Here is an 18,481-nt window from a genome sequence, read left to right on the forward strand (position 1 = left end):
TCCCCTCAAAGATAAAGGGAAGACCTTCTTCTTAACAACATCTCCGGGTACACCAGCAAGCTTAAATAATCCACAAACTTCATCCACATATATTAGATGCTCATCAGGATGTTTTGTTCCATCTCCTAAAAAGGATTAGCTAGGAGTTTTTCTACCATACCCAAAGGAATTTCAAAGCAAGCATTTTCATTTTCAGTAGGTTCAGTAGGTTGAGGAGCAACTCTTTGCTCTACTGGTCGGGGTGAAGATACCCCGAACAAGCCCCTCAGAGGATTACTTTCCATAGTAACAAGTGACAGTAAATTTCAGCACACTATATAAATTTTTCCTTACCAAATTCCACCTACCAAAGGCGCTTCACTCCCCGGCAACGGGGCCAGAAAAGAGTCTTGATGACCCACAAGTATAGGGGATCTATCGTAGTCCTTTAGATAAGTAAGAGTGTCGAACCCAACGAGGAGAAGAAGGAAATGATAAGCGGTTTCCAACAAGGTAGTCTCTGCAAGTACTAAAATAAGTGGCAACAGATAGTTTTGTGATAAGATAATTTGTAACAAGCAACAAGTAACAAAAGTAAATAAAGTGCAGAAAGGTGGCCCAATCCTTTTGTAGCAAAGGACAAGCCTGGACAAACTCTTATATGATGTAAAGCGCTCCCGGGGACACATGGGAATATCGTCAAGCTAGTTTTCATCACATTCATATGATTCGCGTTCGGTACTTTGATAATTTGGTATGTGGGTGGACCGGTGCTTGGGTGCTGCCCTTACTTGGACAAGCATCCCACTTATGATTAACCTCTATTGCAAGCATATGCAAATACAACAAAAGTATTAAGGTAAACCCAACCATAGCATGAAACATATGGATCCAAATCAGCCCCTTACGAAGCAACGCATAAACTAGGGTTTAAGCTTTTGTCACTCTAGCAACCCATCATCTACTTATTACTTCCCAATGCCTTCCTCTAGGCCCAAACAATGGTGAAGTGTCATGTAGTCGACGTTCACATAACACCACTAGAGGTGAGACAACATACATCTCATCAAAATATCGAACGAATACCAAATTCACATGACTACTAATAGCAAGACTTCTCCCATGTCCTCGGGAACAAAAGTAACTACTCACAAAGCATAAACATGTTCATAATCAGAGGGGTATTAATGTGCATATAGGATCTGAACATATGATCTTCCACCAATTAAACCAACTAGCATCAACTACAAGGAGTAATTAACACTACTAGCAACCTACTAGCACCAATCCCGGACTTGGAGACAAGAATTGGATACAAGAGATGAACTAGGGTTTTGAGATGAGATGGTGCTGATGAATATGTTGATGGAGATTGCCCTCTCCCGATGAGAGGAGCATTGGTGATGACGATGGCGATGATTTCCCCCTCCGGGAGGGAAGTTTCCCCGGCAGAACAGTCCCGCTCTAACCCTAGATTGGCTCCGCCAAGGTTCTGCCTCGTGGCAGCGGAGTTTCATCTGAGAAGATGGCTTATGATTATTTTCCCATCGAAAGAGTCCATATAGTAGAAGATGGTCACCGGAGGGCCACCAGGGGGCCCATGAGGTAGGGGGCGCGCCCCCCACCCTCATGGGCAGGGTGTGGCCCCCCTGGTGAAGTTCTTGCGCTCAATGTTTTTTATATATTTGGAAAACATCATCCGTGAAGTTTCAGGACTTTTGGAGCTATGCAGAATAGGTCTCTAATATTTGCTCCTTTTCCAGGTAGAATCCCAGCTGCTGGCATTCTCCCTCTTTATGTAAACCTTGTAAAATAAGAGAGAATAGGCATAAGTATTGTGACATAATGTGTAATAACAGCCCATAATGCAATAAATATTGATATAAAAGCATGATGCAAAATGGACATATCAGCTTCCTCTCTCTCTCTCTTTGGATCTTAATACAAAGTTCTCCTCAATTTTCTTGGAGATCTATTCGATGTAATTCTTTTTGCGGTGTGTTTGTCGAGATCCGATGGATTGTGGGTTTATGATCAAGATTATCTATGAACAATATTTTATTCTTCTCTGAATTTTTTTATGCATGATTTAAATATCTTCGTAAGTCTCTTCGAATTATCAGTTTGGTTTGGCCTACTAGATTGATCTTTCTTGCAATGGGAGAAGTGCTTAGCTTTGGGTTCAATCTTGCGGTGTCCTTTCCTAGTGACAGCAGGGGCAGCAAGGCACGTATTGTATCGTTGCCATCGAGGATAAAAAGATGGGGTTTATATCATATTGCTTGAGTTTATCCCTCTACATCATGTCATCTTGCCTAATGCATTACTCTATTCTTATGAACTTAATACTCTAGATGCATGCTGGATAGCGGGTGATGTGTGGAGTAATAGTAGTAGATGCAGAATCATTTTGGTCTACTTGTCACGGACGTGATGCCTATATACATGATCATGCCTAGATATTCTCATAACTATGCGCTTGTCTATCACTTGCTCGACAGCAATTTGTTCACCCACCGTAGATTATGCTATCTTGAGAGAAGCCGCTAGTGAAACCTATAGCCCCCGGGTCTATTTTCCATCATATTAATCTCTCATCAACTAGCTATTTCTGGCGTTGTTTATTTTGCAATCTTTACTTTTCAATCTATACAACAAAAATACCAAAAATATTTATCTTATTATCTTTATCAGATCTCACTTTTGCAAGTGGCCGTGAAGGGATTGACAACCCCTTTATCGCGTTCGTTGCAAGGTTCTCGATTGTTTGTGCAGGTACGAGGGGCTTGCGTGTAGTCTCCTACTGGACTGATACCTTGGTTCTCAAAAACTGAGGGAAATATTTACGCTACTTTGCTGCATCACCCTTTCCTCTTCAAGGGAAAACCAACGCATGTTCAAGAGGTAGCAACGCACACACCCAAGATTAATATGAAGATGCATAATGGGTTGGGCTCATGATCATTATCGTCACCGATTTGTAGCGAGAGAAGAACGTGTCGGTGTAGATTGTACTTGGAGTCCCTTGAATCACCGATGAACGATCCCGCGAACCGCCGACGAACAGTCCCTCAAACGGAAGACCGGAAGCACGACCTCTCTACTTGGTTGCAAGCGTACAACCTTCATGATCCGGCAGTGCTTCATCGTCTAGAGCTAATCGTCGTGGGAGAATTAGAGGAAGGATATTAGAACCACAATGGGCTCCTAATTATGAGGATTAGAGGATTAGTCTAGCTCTAATTAGTAAATTAGGACCAAGTAGAACTAGAACTAGAAAAACTAGAAAAGTCTCCAAAACTTGTATGTCAAAAGAGCACAAATCATCATGTATATATAGGTTGGAGGGGAGAGGGGGGGCCTCATAAGGGGAGGGAAAGTCCCTCCCCTTTGGCCCGTCAAGGGAGAAAGAGTTGGACTCCTCCCCTGCTCCAATTCAGCCTCCCTCCTTAGGGAAGGGAGACGCCTCCCCACTTGGGCCTTTGTGGCCCAAGTTGCCTTCCACCTCTTGGTCTTTTATAAGGCTCGTTGATATTTAATTAAATATTAAATAGTTCTAAATACTTTCATACCATTTTTTATATAATTTAACATCCCCGGAAATATTTTTCACTGATATATATTTATCGGTAAAACCCGGTATCACCCGATATTCACAGAAACCCTTCTGGTGACCCCTAACGCTTCTGGATCCTCTCGGAAATGTTCCGAATATTAATGAAACAATTCTACAAATATATTATCGTCACTCCCGTACTACTAACACTCAGTAGATCATGATTACCTTAAGTTTATGACCGCGTAGGTTCGATAACTCATAGACATGAGTGAAACCCCTTCATTCAATGGTCGATAGCGGGACCGTGGACATCCATATCGGTCCGTATGAGCACACAAATGATATTCGAGTGAACCTTTGGTTATCATGTGATGTTTCATTTGCTTCATGGTATTTCACAAAACCCGGGATGCATCGGTATCCTCCCGAGTCATCACTATGCTCACTATACTGAAATCCTCGTTACCGGTTTTATTCATTTTTCTCGTTGTTGTGTTCCGGCATCCCCGTGACGTACTCACCTATGTCTAGCCAGACGATGGTGGACGCCGTCACACTAAGAGTGCCTAAGAATATCTCTCAATCGTCGGAGGAGCAAATCCCGCTCTTGAGCTATCTAGTCCCTTGTCAAACTTTCTGATGAACCCGTAAGTTGTTGTTATGATCACCGTGTTACAGGTGACGTTTGAGCAACCCCGAAGCTCATTGTACGGTAAGAAGTGACTACGATGCTCTCATGGTCTAAGGAGCAAAATCATACGTTAACACTTTGTGATATTACAATTGATTATAAACGATATATATTACTCAATTCATAACAGACAAATTTGATTCGATTCAATATGATCGTTCTTCTAACATCGTAATCTCAATGTTGTTTTAGGATTCTCGTTTAACAGTTTAAAAGATATCCTAAGATCCGAAAAATGTGATCAACAACAACACTTGAGCTAGTCCTAGAGGCAAGACGAGGAATCTTTTATTTAACTATTTATCATTTCACACGTGCATATGAGTTTTCCATTGAACCGTGTATTCCAGGATCATAACAGTTATAGCATAGAATATAAACTCTTTAATTGTGAATATAAAAATATAATAATATAAACATTATTGCCTTTAGAGCATATTTCCAACAGTTTTGTGATTTTTTCTAGAATATATGTGATTTATAGGTGGTGGAATCACTGTAAGGCGGTTTTGAGGGCCCACACAGACACCTGGCGCGCCTAGGGCTGACAGGCACCACCAAGACATGTGGCGCCCTGGTTGACCTCCTTTGATCAATCTTCGATCCACTAGTCCTCTTTTTTTCTGGAAAAAATCCTCAAAAGTTTCCGTTTAGTTTGGAACACTTTTGTTTCTGCACAAAAATAACACCCAAGTCCATTCTGCTGAAAACAACGCCAGTCCATGTTAGTTTCATTCAAACATGCAAATGAGAGGCCAAAACAATAGCAAAATTGTTGGAAAAAGTAGATACCTTTGTGTTGTATCACCTAGAAAATGGTGTAAATAAGGCATTAGAACATTTTTGTGTCATAGTAGATGTGGTGTAAATAAGGCACATGATCATTGCATATTCCGATATTTCGAAATACCAAATGTCCAAACTTAAACATGTTAGACTCACTACCAAAGTACTACGATAGACTCAGTACTAAGCACACTACTCATCATCATCATCTCGTCGTCGACACGGTTCCAAAGCTCTAGGAATGGCTATGTCTCACTATCCAACTATTCTTCTTCGTCGTCAGACACAACCTTGATCACCAAGGGGCCTACCTCGTCCTCCTTCTTGGTCGCCCTTGAGGGGGCTAGACTCGTCCTCCTTCTTGATCGCCTTCTTGCCTTGCGCGTACTTATTGGCAAAGATTTCGTACTTCGCCTGCACAAGGTGTGGATTTCCCGCAGCGAACCTCGCCATAGCTGCCTCATCATTCTCATGGGAGGTGCACTACTGCATGATGAGGCAATTTTCCTTCTCCTCCTTGCGAGACACAATCCACAATTCGAGAGTGAGGAACTCCGCCAACTCCCAACTCCTAATGTCCGAATGTATCCGCAGATGTTTGGTGTGTCTGATTTGATGCACGACGTTGGAGATGGGCTTACCGGGGTGTTTAGAGCGTCTACAGCCACGATTGACTAACTTGCCCCCCTCCCTATACATTTGCGGACGCGTTCATATGGTGTCCAGGCATGCCCACTTTGAGACCCTATTTGTTAGTGCATACAACCATGTCTTCCAAATTGTCCGCACACATGCATACGAATTGTGGAGGTGGTTCTAACGTGGCGGATTTCCCGTACACCTTTATATCCTCCCCATATATGGGTCGGGTTTTCGTATTTAGGTACAACCTGAAGGGGGGTAGGCTTTCTTACTCTCTCTCCCCTGTCCGGGCACTATCCAGGTTGCCCGTCCGGACATGTAGGAACGAAGTGAGGGGTTTACTTGTAGATGCTCTTACCCTTTTTACTAGTTGGTGTCTTGAATATATGATCCAATTTTGGCCTAGTTAAATATATTGATCATATTTTTATATTGGTTATTATGTACTATAGAGGTGACTCCACTTTTTAATGAACAACATTTGAATTTACATGAGACATGGATACTACCTCGAGTAAGAACGATTTGTATACTAAGACATAAAGGCATGGATCATAGAGAAATACAAGGAGAAAGCCAAGTCATGATCAAGGAAGGAGAAGCACGCAAAGGGCAGCTTCGGTCGGGTGGTTGGACTGTTTGGGTTGATACCACCAACCCATGTATATTAACACCCCAAACTATATAAGTCATACCGTGTTTTCAAAAAATAAAATATAAGTCATAACCGTGTCTAGAGATCTAGGGTTTGCAAAGCATATTAATTTGGATGGAGTTTCGCTCATCTAAGCCTAGCCCAATGGAATGTTCCGCATTCGGCTAGAGAACCCCCACTCCAGTCAAATACTTGCTAGCGCGGGGAATCGGTCATTTGTGGATGTTGAGCCAAAGACTCTAGCCCAGGATTCCATTTGCAAGTGGTTAACTCCCTCAATAAACTTTATCCAGGAAAGTTCTAATTCTTTTAAGGAAAGTGAAAAAAATGAAAGAAGGAGCATTAACATTTATTTAACGAATTTCAATAGAGACTTGGAATGGTCCAAACATTAGTGACTAACTGAGTTTTCCTGTTCTAAAGGCGAATAAAAGCGGACGTGGGAACTCGGATCGGGGAAATCATGAGCATCAACACGTATGTTCTAGATCCAAGTGGTAGTATCAGGGACGTGAAGCTACATAAAAAATTGTCATTCTAGAGATAACTTATGTTTGTCGGTTACTGGACCTTAGTCATCTAGAGTGCGGCACTCAACCTCTTCGTCTAGCAGTACAACACTACTCTCCCACAACCCCGTTTTCACGATTTAGACTGCACCCTTCCTTCGTGGGTCAAGATCTCCCTTCTAGGAGAAGATTCCAATGGATCACACGAATTCTACCTTCTAGAAAAAGCTTCAGGGAGATACAATATCTCTGTGGACTATGGGAAAAACTACTTTGCCTCGATAATTTAAAATGGTGCCCGGGCTCATCTGCATCCGATGGACAATAAATCAAAAAATTGTAGAAAATTCTTTTTTTTTGTCATCGAAGATGCTCAAGTGTGTGATCTCCGTGCAAAATTTCAATGTGTTTGGATATTCGAGGAGTTCATGGTAAAAAAGACAAAATCGACTCCGAACAGTGTTTTTTCAAATGTTTACTCAATGTTTCTCAAACACCCAAAATTTGTCTTTTGTGCCACAAGCTCCTTGAATGTCCAGACTTCACCAAATTTTGCAGACATCACACACATGAGCATCTTGCACGCAAAAAATATTCAGATTTTTTTATTTCTTTACTGTCGTTCATCAGCGGGAGCATCCAAGCTCAGGAGCCAAAACACCACGTTCTGCTTCGCCCCTTCTATTTTTCCTTTGGATTTGGGATCAACTGTCAACCTTTGAATTATTAAAAATTGAAAGAGTGTTGTTGACAATCAAGATGTTCGCTGCCAATATGTGCTTCACTAAATGGGCTACACTAGTTATCTTTGTGTTTCTTCTTGGTGTTCTTCGTGCTCTTCCTTGTTCCCCCTTCAATTCGTGAAGATCAGACCACCCCTACAATCTGCCCCGGATCATTCGGTGGCGAGTAATGTTGCAACGCACACCTGCTAATGCAATTTATTTGCATTGGAAGAAACGGAGCATGAACGAAGTGGTACTCAGCAGCATCATGCGCTCTTCAGTTCATATACAACAAGCTTACATTACACTAATAGCTCAAATTAACTGAACTCGGACGTAACCAAACATTTCTAATGATTACAACTCCAGTATTCCGAATCATACACAATTGCTATTTCAGTGAAGACACTTCTCATCCAGCAAGGCAGCTATTTGGCCTGGCTCACGGGGAAGTAGACACCTTCAGCTGCAAGCCAGACATTGTCGGGTCGCTTGTCGCCAACACCGCATACCTGCGAAGGCAGAGACAAGAAGCTCTTGAACTGTTGGAGGAGAATACCTAGAGAATCTGAGAATTCAACCTAACATCCGAGAATATTCTCATGGACAGATGGACTCACCTCTTGCTGTCCGCCTGCAATGCGGGTATACTTTCTGTCATGGCTGTGCAGATAGCCACCAGTGTCAACATGGCGCAACCGAATTCGTTGGTTTTGACGCCATGTTTTCCCACCGCCCTCAATCTCGAGCCTGGCATTGGAAAGAGATCAACTAGATCAAGGACTGGGCCCGACAGCTGTTCACAGAAATATAATGTGCATTGTGCAACACTTACATCCAATAGTCTCCTGTATCTGACTCACCCTCACCACCAAAGCAACTAACCTGAGATTAGACGAATTCATGAATACATATTGAACATCATGACGTTCTAAGAAAGTGAACTAATATAATTGAAGGCAACACCATAAGTTCTCTGTATAAAACACTGTTCATTTGGTGAAGGGTGCAAGCAAAAAGTGCCACAAAATTGATTTTTTTAATAATGTATTCCTTATGATTATATGTATCGAATAGGCCACAAAACTTTTTTGAGTGTGTAAAATAGGTTACCACTCTATTAACTTGCACATATAGGCACTGACCGAAATGAGTGGGTACAGCACTACCGCGCACATTGGTGATCCAAGTGCAAATAAGAAGGATGGTAACCTATTCAACACACTCAAATAAATAGTCACCCAGAGTAATTTACTCTTGAAATTAAGTAGTTTAATTCACTTATATGATATACTTTTTTTGACAATTCAAAACCAAAAGAAGTATCTGCCTAATTATACAAAGACTGGTTAATTTAATCCACTCCGTTAAATGATGACATACACCATATGTGGCCGTTGACCCCACCAACTAACATAATAGGCCACTGAATCAGCAGATACATCCATTTTGTCACTTCAATGAGAATTACTCCACCAAACTGGACACGTAAGAACTAAAATTGCAGCTAAAACTGTTTCTACAATTAAAAGTAATAAAAGTTTTCTAATGGTACAAGGACCATATCATGCATGACCTGAAATTAGAAGAAAGTCACAAGAGTTACTGACCTCCAGATTCCCCGTAATGGGAGAAGCATGCAGATGGCTGTGCAACCACTTTCTAGTCCTCATATGTTGAAGCCTGACGATTGTTCCAGGTGTTATAGCATGACCTTGTTTTGCTGAAGTATCCGGTTGAGGTCTCACAATCTGCATTCTCAAATATAATATAAAAATAAGTTATCAAGAAAAGGCTTGAGTTTGACTCAGAACATGTACCACGAGTTATCAATTAATATGGTAACAAACTACTAAAATATGTTCCACCATGAAATAGTACAAGAAAGAAACAAGAACTCTTATGTGGGGGCGCATATGGTGGGTGGGGTACATAAGTTGTGCTATTCTTAGAATGTCATTTTATTTTCATTTTGCTTGCTGTTTTAATAAAACTAGAAGGGTGACCCGCGCATTTGCGCGGCTAGATGTTTATGTTATTGTGTTAGTAGTCCATTTCTCAACCATTTAAAGCTTCGGAGAAAGATTGTATCCTAATTTTACCATGCGAACACTATATTTGTTATATGTTATTCAGATTGCTACGCCTACATTTCTATTATAAAGTAAATCAAAAATGAATGTTTGGATTCTACCTACATAATGTTCGTATGTAGTTGTATTTTATTATTTGTGCAATGTCTCACCTAAATATATTTTCATCCGTACTCACGTTTTAGTTTCCACTATAGTTTGGTCAGATAAAGCGGTAATTATTGGTACTCGCGTCCCCGTCCGGGCCAAGCCCCCCGCCGCTGCGCCATCGCAGCCCGTCGCTGGAGGAGGTCGCGGGGCTCTGCTTCCGCTGCCTCGACCATCGCCACCAGGTCCGAGACTGCACCAATGACATCCGCTGTCGTCGATGCCTCGAGTCTGGCCACGACTCTCGCTCCTGCGAGAACAGGCGCCGCGACGCCGCCGGACGTGCCCGCACCACCAACGACCACGTCGGCCCCTCTGACGTGGATGCTGCCACGCGCCAGACGGCGACTTCACCGTGCATGAGCACCGTGTGTCTAGCGCTGAGGTCTCCGCTGTGCTCATCAACACGTTTGAGCTGGTCGACGACGACTTCACCGTGCATGAGCACCACCCCGAGGACTTCTTAATCCTCTTCAGCTCCCACACCACCAAGCGCCGCCTCGACGGAGAGCACTTCATCAACTCGCCGCGATTCTCGCTCTCCCTCAGGCCATGGAGCAAACTAGCCCACGCCGGCTCCGGCGACTTTGAGTACTGCGTCGAGCCGGAGCTCCGCGGCGTTCCGGCGCAGGCTTGGCACCTATCCACCGCCGAGCACGTCCTGGGCACGAGCTGCTGGATAGAGCGCCTTCACCCCAAGATGCGCTCCAGGGCCAATCTTGCGACGTTCAAGCTGGCCGCGCGCACACACCACCCCGACAGCATCCACCGCGTCGCCGTTCTGGAGATCGTCGAGCAGATCCCTGCGCGCCTGAGTTCCGACAAGCCCACCATCAGGACCCTCACTTACCCCATTGCCATTGCTGTGGCCCGCGTCGAGCCAGCTAGTGCTCCAGTTCTCCGCGGCCAGCATGGAACGGGACAGGGTGGGGATGGTGCGCACGACGGTGCCCACGACAACCGCAACCGCGCACCAGGACCCGGCCAAGGTAGAGCGCGCCGCCGGGGTACGGACGCTCCGCCGCCCGGCCGCGCTGATGGCATGGCGATGGACGACGCGCTGTGGCGGGCACAAGACCGGCCCGGACGTGTGGACGGACTCGCCGTGTCGCATGCTTGGCCTGCTCCCGCCGGCGAGGGCGCGCCGCCGTCCGTACTGGGCCAGGATCTTTGCATGGCATCGTGGCCTGGCCAGCAGGGGACCCACCCCCTCGTCGATGTGCCAGAAAAGGAAGAGGCAGAGGATCACAAAGGGGCACTTTGCAGGCGGGCCCTGTGGATAAGACTGTCGGGGACGCAGTTGTCCCTGCGACCACGACGACTGCGCCAGTTGGTAGCGCCACTTTGGCTGCTGCGGCCCCGATTATGGGCATGGTGGCGGGCCAGGCCCCAGCTGGCGACCTCCCGTTGGCTGCGAACTCACCAGAACCAGCGCGGGATTCGAACCCGGCTAGGAACGGCGCGCTCGAGGACGATCGCGTGGGGGCCACGTCTGGCTCGCCCGATCCCATGCATTGTCAGGATCTGGACGCCGTCAGCGTGGTTCCTGACGCCGCCAGCATCGGTGGGCCATTCTGCGGCTCGGTCGGGCCAAAGCTACAACCCCCCCCCCCCCGCCAGCGACTAGGGAGATGTGCCCTGGTGACGGTGACTGCCTACACATCGGACCCCACGCGGAGACAAGCGCGCTGTCCCTGACAGACTCGCAACCGCCCAATCCCGCGCCCCCGACGCCCGAGTCACGGCCGGCCACGCCCCAAGCCCAACCCACCATGCAGGAGGCTGCCGTGGGCCTCGTTGCACCCATGCTGACGGGACCCAGCATGGCTCCCCACGTCCGACACCGGGGAGGTTTGCGTCGCCGCCAATCACGCTGCGCCGATCTCGCGCACGCCCCTGCACGCCGAGACTTGGACTCTAGGCGAGTTTCTCGCAGCCTCAACGAAGCACATTACCGCGGCTTTGCCAACCCCAGGGAAAAAACTGCGCTGCCCGCTGAACTTCACGCCCAGACGTGGTCGATCGGCCACCACCGCCGTCTCGTCGGCTATGCTACCCACTGCTGCCCGCCGCGCGCAAGTTCAGGTCCTCCGCACGCTCGGGATTGTCGGGACCAACCAAAGGATCACCGCTGCCGAGATGAAGGCGTACGACGACATGTTTGCGGCGCCCATCCCGCTCTCGGTGCTCACGGCCATCGCTGCCCTAGTAGACCGAGAGCTACCCGCGGACTTCTCTACCGCGGCTGCTGCGACGGCCACCGCTCGGATGGCCGGCTCGCCATAAGGCTATTGCGATGTCCGTCCCCGTCGATCATATGCACCCATGGATCACGACATCAAGATAGCTACATGGAATGTGCGTGGCCTTAACGCGCGTGCCCGGTGCTATGCCGTTAGATCGCTGCTTAACACCACCGGAGCCTCTATTGTATGCCTACAAGAAACTAAAATGGCCTTGATGTGCTCGTCCGTTGTCCTCAATGCCCTCGGTTCAGAGTTTGACGACTACACGTACCTCCCGGCGAACGGCACAAGGGGAGGCATCCTGCTCGCGTGGAAGAGCAGGGTCGTGTCGATCACTGACCCCCTGTTCACCACAAACGCCGTCACTGCAAGAGTGGTCGCGGCCAATGGCACGCCATGGTGGATGTCCGTCGTTTACGGCCCCCAAGAGGACGCGGAAAAGATCGCCTTTCTGCAGGAGATACGCGATATACGCGCGGACTGCCCTGGGCCATGGATGCTTTCCGGTGACTTCAACTTGATCCTACGCGATGAAGACAAGAATAACGGCAACCTGAATCGCCGCATGATGGGAAGATTCCGCCGCCTCATCAACGACCTCGCGCTCAAGGAGGTATACCTCAATGGAAGAAGATTCACGTGGTCCAACGAGCAAGCTCCGCCCACCCTGGTGCACCTGGACCGCGTGTTTTGCACCGTGGACTAGGAGGACGCGCATGGTGACTGCCACTTGAGATGCCTCGCCTCCGTCATGTCCGACCATTGCCCGCTCCTCCTTGACTGCGCACCCACGCATGTAGCGCATCAGAGGTTCCACTTTGAGGATTTCTGGCTGCGGCTTGACAGATTCCACGACACGGTTGCCGCGGCTTGGGGATCGGTGCACGACCCGGACCCTTTCCGGCGTCTCATGCTGCGCCTTCAGAGCACGGCCCGCACACTGACGAGTTGGAGCGCCAAGTCCAAGGGTTGCATTCGTGACAAGATGGCCATCTCCCGCGAGCTCATATCGCGCTTTGACAAAGCCCAGGAAGACCGCACGCTCTCTCCCCCGGAAGATTGGCTGCGGAAACAGCTCAAGATCTCATACTTGGGGCTGGCTTCTCTCAAGCGCACGATCGCGAGGCAACGGGCGTGGATCACCACGCTCAAGGACGACGATGCTAACACAGCCTTCCTCCACCGGCAATGTTCATTCCGCCGACAGAAGAATCACATATTCCACCTTGTGGTCGATGGACAAGTGATCACTGATCAGGAGGGAATGGCCCAAGCGGCCTTCACGTACTTTGACGAGCTCCTTGGCTCCTTCGCCGCCCGCAACCACACGCTGGATCTATCGCAGATCATCGAGCCCCACGACCTGGCTAACCTCGAGGCACCATTCAGCCCGGAGGAGATTTGGGACGCCGTCAAGCGCCTCCCGGCTCGCAAAGCGCCGGGGCCGGACGGATTTACCGCATAATTCTTGCGGGCCTGCTGGAGCATCATCAAGCAAGACTTCTTCGACGTCTTTGAGCTGCACGGTCGTGGATTCAGCAAGCTCAACCATGCCCTCTTGACACTACTCCCAAAGCGGGCAGGCGCGTGCCAACTACGCGACTACCGGCCAATATGCCTCATTCACCTTGTGGCGAAGATCTTCGCGAAGGTGCTATCGCTCCGCCTAGCGCCCAGATTGGGAAACATGGTCAGCCGCAACCAGAACGCTTTCATTCTGGGACGGAGCCTGCACGACAACTTTGTCCTCGTCAAGCAGTCGATGAAGCTGCTGCACCAACTTGGGGTTCCGAAAGTGATGCTCAAGCTAGACCTAACGCGCGCCTTCGACTCCCTATCATGGCCCTTCGTCTTCGAGGCTCTTGGCCACTACGGATTAGGACCTCGCTTCAGGGAGTGGCTCGCGATCTTGCTATCATCTTCGAGCACTCGGATCATGATCAATGGTGAGCCAGGACCGCCAGTTTGGCATCGCTGCGGGCTGCGCCAGGGAGACCCCGTATCTCCGCAGCTCTTCGTGCTCGCCGTGGACATCCTTGGGCGCCTAATCAGCCGCGCCCACGACGCCGGCATATTGCAGCGGCTGCACCCCCGACGAGACATTCCGGCCATATCCTTGTACGCAGACGACGTGATGCTATTCTGCCACGCCACGCAAGGCGACGTGGAGGCCGTCCGCGTGATCCTGGCCATATTCAGTGAAGCTAGCGGCCTCCGAGTGAACTATGCCAAAAGCTCCGCCACTACCTTCAATGGCGACCCCGAGGCAGATGCAACAATTGATCAAGTGGGATGCGCGAAAGCGGAGCTGCCCATTACTTATCTTGGCATCCCTCTCACGCTACGCCGCCCCTCAGCTGCCCAACTACGACCCCTCGTCGACTCAGTGGCTGCTCGGCTCCCCACATGGAAAGCATGGCTCATGAACAAAACCAGGCAGCTGGCTTTGGTCAAATCGGTGCTCGCCGCGATCCCGATACATCAACTGCTCGCGTTCGCGCCGCCCAAGAAGACCTTGAGACAGCTCGAAAAGATCCAGCGCGGCTTTTTGTGGGTTGGGCGCGCTGCTGCTAATGGCGGACACTGCCACGTCAACTGGCGACGTGTGTGCCGCCCGCTCGAGTACGGCGGACTCGGGGTCCAGGACCTGGAGCGTGCTGGCCTAGCGTTGCGCCTGTGCTGGATGTGGTTCTCCCACACGGACGACGACCGCGCATGGCGAGGCCTCGACCTCCAGTTTTCTCGCGAGGAGCGCGTGTTTCTTCGCATCAACGACCATGGAGCTTGGCGATGGACAGACGGCACTGTTTTGGGATGACCGATGGCTCAACGATCAGTCCGTGCGTGAACTCGCACCCGCACTCTACCAATGCATTCCCAAACGGCGACGCAAGTCAAGAACGGTGGTCGCAGGCCTAGCGGGCAATGCTTGGGCTCGTGACATTCAAGGAGTGATAGGGATCCATGAGATTGGCCAATATCTCAGATTGTGGCAGGCCGTGCAGCACATCAGCCTATCAAACCGGCCTGACTGAATGCTCTGGAGATGGACGGCTAGCGGCACCTATACGGCACGGTCATGCTACGCCGCAACCTTCCATGGATCCATGAAATGCCCCTCCTAGAAGCTTACCTGGAAGAGCTAGGCACCGCGCCGTGTCCATTTCTTTCACTGGTTGGCTAGCCAGGACCGGTGTTGGACGACGGATAGACTCGCCCGTCGCGGCCTACAGTACCATCCACGATGCCTCCTTTGTGATCAGGCCCCAGAGTCAATGTGGCACCTGCTCCTAGAATGCCCGTTTACGCGGCAGGTCTGGCACGACTTGCTGGCTTGGGCGAGGATACCTTCTCAACCGCCAAGCAATGAGCCCACCCTCACGGACTGGTGGCAACAAATGAAAGGGCAGACCCCACATGCGCTACGGAAAGGCCTGCAATCTATCGTCATGCTCGTCCCTTGCATGATTTGGAAACAACGCAACGAGGCGTCTTCGAGAATGCGCGCCCCTCGGTTACCGCACTCGTAGATAGGGTTAAGGTCGAAGCCAAATGTTGGGCACAAGCTGGCGCTTTGGGTCTCAGGGTAGTCCTCCCCACTAACTGGGATGTCCACTGATAGGTTGCCAATCCATGTAACCACCACCTCCTAGGAGGATTGTATCTTCTCATCTTTCAATGAAATGAAACGCAAAGAGTCCTTTGCGTTTTCTCGAAGAAAAAAAAATTATTGGCATATACAAACTTAAGGTCTGTAAAAATTGTCTATCACTCACTCTCGACATAGTTTGTTCATTATGTTTATAAAAGGAAAAAATATTGCCTATCTGAATCGACTTTTTACACTTCACATGGAACTCTGGGGAACACATGTATTTAAATTTATATGAACACTGTTAAAACACACAATTTATAAGTAGATGCATTTTGATGCCACACAAAAGATGAATTTGTAACATGATGCAGCACACGCAAGAATGTGGAAATTTTGAGATTAGGGGATGTTTAATTAGAGAGATAATGCATAGAGAATAAAAGGGGATGCTTGGAATTTTAGAAGGTTTTCCCATTAGATGAGAGCTCATGGTTTCTTTTGTTTCTTTGAGAAGTTGTAGAAAAATATTATCCTGTACAATTCCTATGAAGCAAGCGTCCTTATTTTTCGTCCAACCAGCGTCTACTGCTCCAAATTATATCTGGAATGATTATCTGTTATTCTTCCAAATGAACCACTTTTTTATTGCTTCCAAAAAATGTAACAATATATTTTCAGAAACTGGTATATTTTATTGTGGTAGCCATTTAGATTTAATTAGTTAATACACTATAATCTAAATTGACAAAATAATTTTCTAGAACTTATAGCTCAAACAAAGATATAGTGTTGTGCACTGCTATATTTAGTCATGATTCATATTGCTTTGAGAAGTAACTAATGTGAATATGATTAAATTACCGTGAGAAACAATTTAGGCATACGTAAGGTACGTAAGGTATTCTTGGTACATAAGCTTGGTTTTCTCTATCCAACCAGCCACTTCTATAACACTCCGAGCCATTCTAATGATAGATGTTGCGTCAAAGTGTCAAGGTTTCGATCAGGGCCTGGAGTCATGGGCCAGGTCCAATAGGGTGGCTGGGCAAGCGATATTTCTCTTATCTTTTTATTATAGATTTATTTTTTGTTAACATTTTTTAATCTGCTCTTCTGCTTTTCTTCTAAGGTTTGTTATATTGTGGTGGCCTAGTTTTTACATTAATCAGTCAACACCACTATACCTGGCAACAAAAACACTGGCCCTGGCCGCACCACCCTCTGATCCGGCCCTGGCCGGATCCAAAAGTGGCTAGAGTCCCTATCTTGTATCCCGAGTAATCATATTAGGTTGATTCCAGATTTGGATGTTGCAGAGTCCACTTTGTACATGCTTCAGTTGGCTTGACAGCTAAGTTATCCCTACTACATAAAGGGCTTCACCCTCGATCAACAACCCTATCAGAATTCTCAAGTATTACTTTCTAGCAGGCCAATGGTAATTAGAGTATGTTCCAACAACATGCATCAATTTACTCTTAGCAAATATTATGCTCAAACTTCATATGCCAAATTCCAATACATTACTAAAATGTGCACTGAACAAGCTTCATATGCCTTGAAAATGGCCAATAATCTCCTAGGCAGTACCAGTTCTAGTGTAGAAGTATGTGGCCAAACAAATGAAAGAAGTAAGGTGAAATGTGCTACAAGATAAAAAAATTCACAAGTTAGCTTCAGAGGTAAGTGTACATTAACCACCCCACCCACACCCTCACCCATGGAACTATGTCCAGAGTAAAATCCCGAGTCAGCATCATCCAATTTTGAAAAGTTGAAATCCAACAAATTCCATAAAATATTAAAAAAACAAGGGAACGATTTTGTACAAAATGAAAACATTGTGTGAAAAATAATAGGAATGAGGAACAGATAAAAAAATAAAGGAAAAAGGAAAAGTTCAGAAAAGGTGGGGAAATCATAATATGGAAAATCTACAAGATCACTAAAATATATAAAAATATAGTCATATAAGGCTAGTTACATACGTAAACAAAAAAAAAAACTAATTCCATTGTACTAATATTCCCTTCTATATTATCAGATTTATATTTTTGGATCATTTTCCCCCTTTATCTGAAGTTCTCGTATTCCTTTGTTTACTGATTTGTTAAAATTCTTACTCTAATTTTGCAGATTGGCAGAAGGGTGTTTGTTATGACCAGCATATTAGGGGCTTAGCCCAGTGGGTTATGGCCCAAGTATCTTAATCATTATTAGGGGCTTAGCCCAATTATCTATCGTATTAGGATCGTTTGCTTAGGAGTCAAGTAAACCTCTCTATATAAGAAGAAGAGATGTATCAATCTAATCAAGCAAGAAGCAATCAATATTTGCTCGGCTTCCCTTAGGGAGCCGGGAGACCTAAACCCTAGCTGCCTCTTGCGTCTGCCGCCATTGCACCAGCCGCAAGGACGGCACCCAACCGCCAGCCGCCACATAATCTCCTCCGACCTCCTCCCCCCTTCCCTTACAGGCTACGCCCTAGACCGGCTAGAACCCTAGTTTCTACCAATTTGGTATCCAGAGACTGTGGTCCGATCATGTCTTCGTCAACACCATCGCCGCCGCTGCCCATCTCCGCCTTCGCGGCGATGACCACCGCGCCGATGACGTCCGCCCCGATGACCACCGCCGGGGCCTCCACGCTATCGGGCCCGGTCACCACCGCGGGCTCCTCACCGCCCCCGGCACCCATCACGTCCGCGCCGCTGACAACCTCCGTCTTCACGCCGGAGGAGATGACAAGCACCCTGCGGGACCTCGTGACGGCCGTCCAAGGCATCTCCCTGTACTTGGTCGGGCCGCACACCACCCCTCCGGCTGCGGCCCCCGCCTACAGCCACCCAGCGAC

The 18,481-nt window shown here is 47.6% G+C and overlaps 1 protein-coding gene across 1 annotated transcript in view; it reads right to left on the reverse strand.

The window, feature by feature from the left end:
• Positions 1–7,663: 7,663 nt before the first annotated feature.
• Positions 7,664–18,481, reverse strand: part of LOC123147718 (stromal cell-derived factor 2-like protein) — a 20,518-nt gene continuing 9,700 nt past the window's right edge. Inside the window, exons 3-6 of the mRNA XM_044567011.1 lie at positions 9,157–9,297; positions 8,382–8,431; positions 8,167–8,296; positions 7,664–8,058 (exon numbers count right to left, since the gene is read on the reverse strand). Of these exons, the coding sequence (XP_044422946.1) occupies positions 7,975–8,058; positions 8,167–8,296; positions 8,382–8,431; positions 9,157–9,297 (405 nt within the window). The 3' untranslated portion in view covers positions 7,664–7,974. The remainder of the gene's footprint in view (positions 8,059–8,166; positions 8,297–8,381; positions 8,432–9,156; positions 9,298–18,481) is intronic.

This window comes from Triticum aestivum, chromosome 7A (genome assembly GCF_018294505.1).
Source record: "Triticum aestivum cultivar Chinese Spring chromosome 7A, IWGSC CS RefSeq v2.1, whole genome shotgun sequence".
NCBI classification, from domain to species: Eukaryota; Viridiplantae; Streptophyta; class Magnoliopsida; order Poales; family Poaceae; genus Triticum; species Triticum aestivum.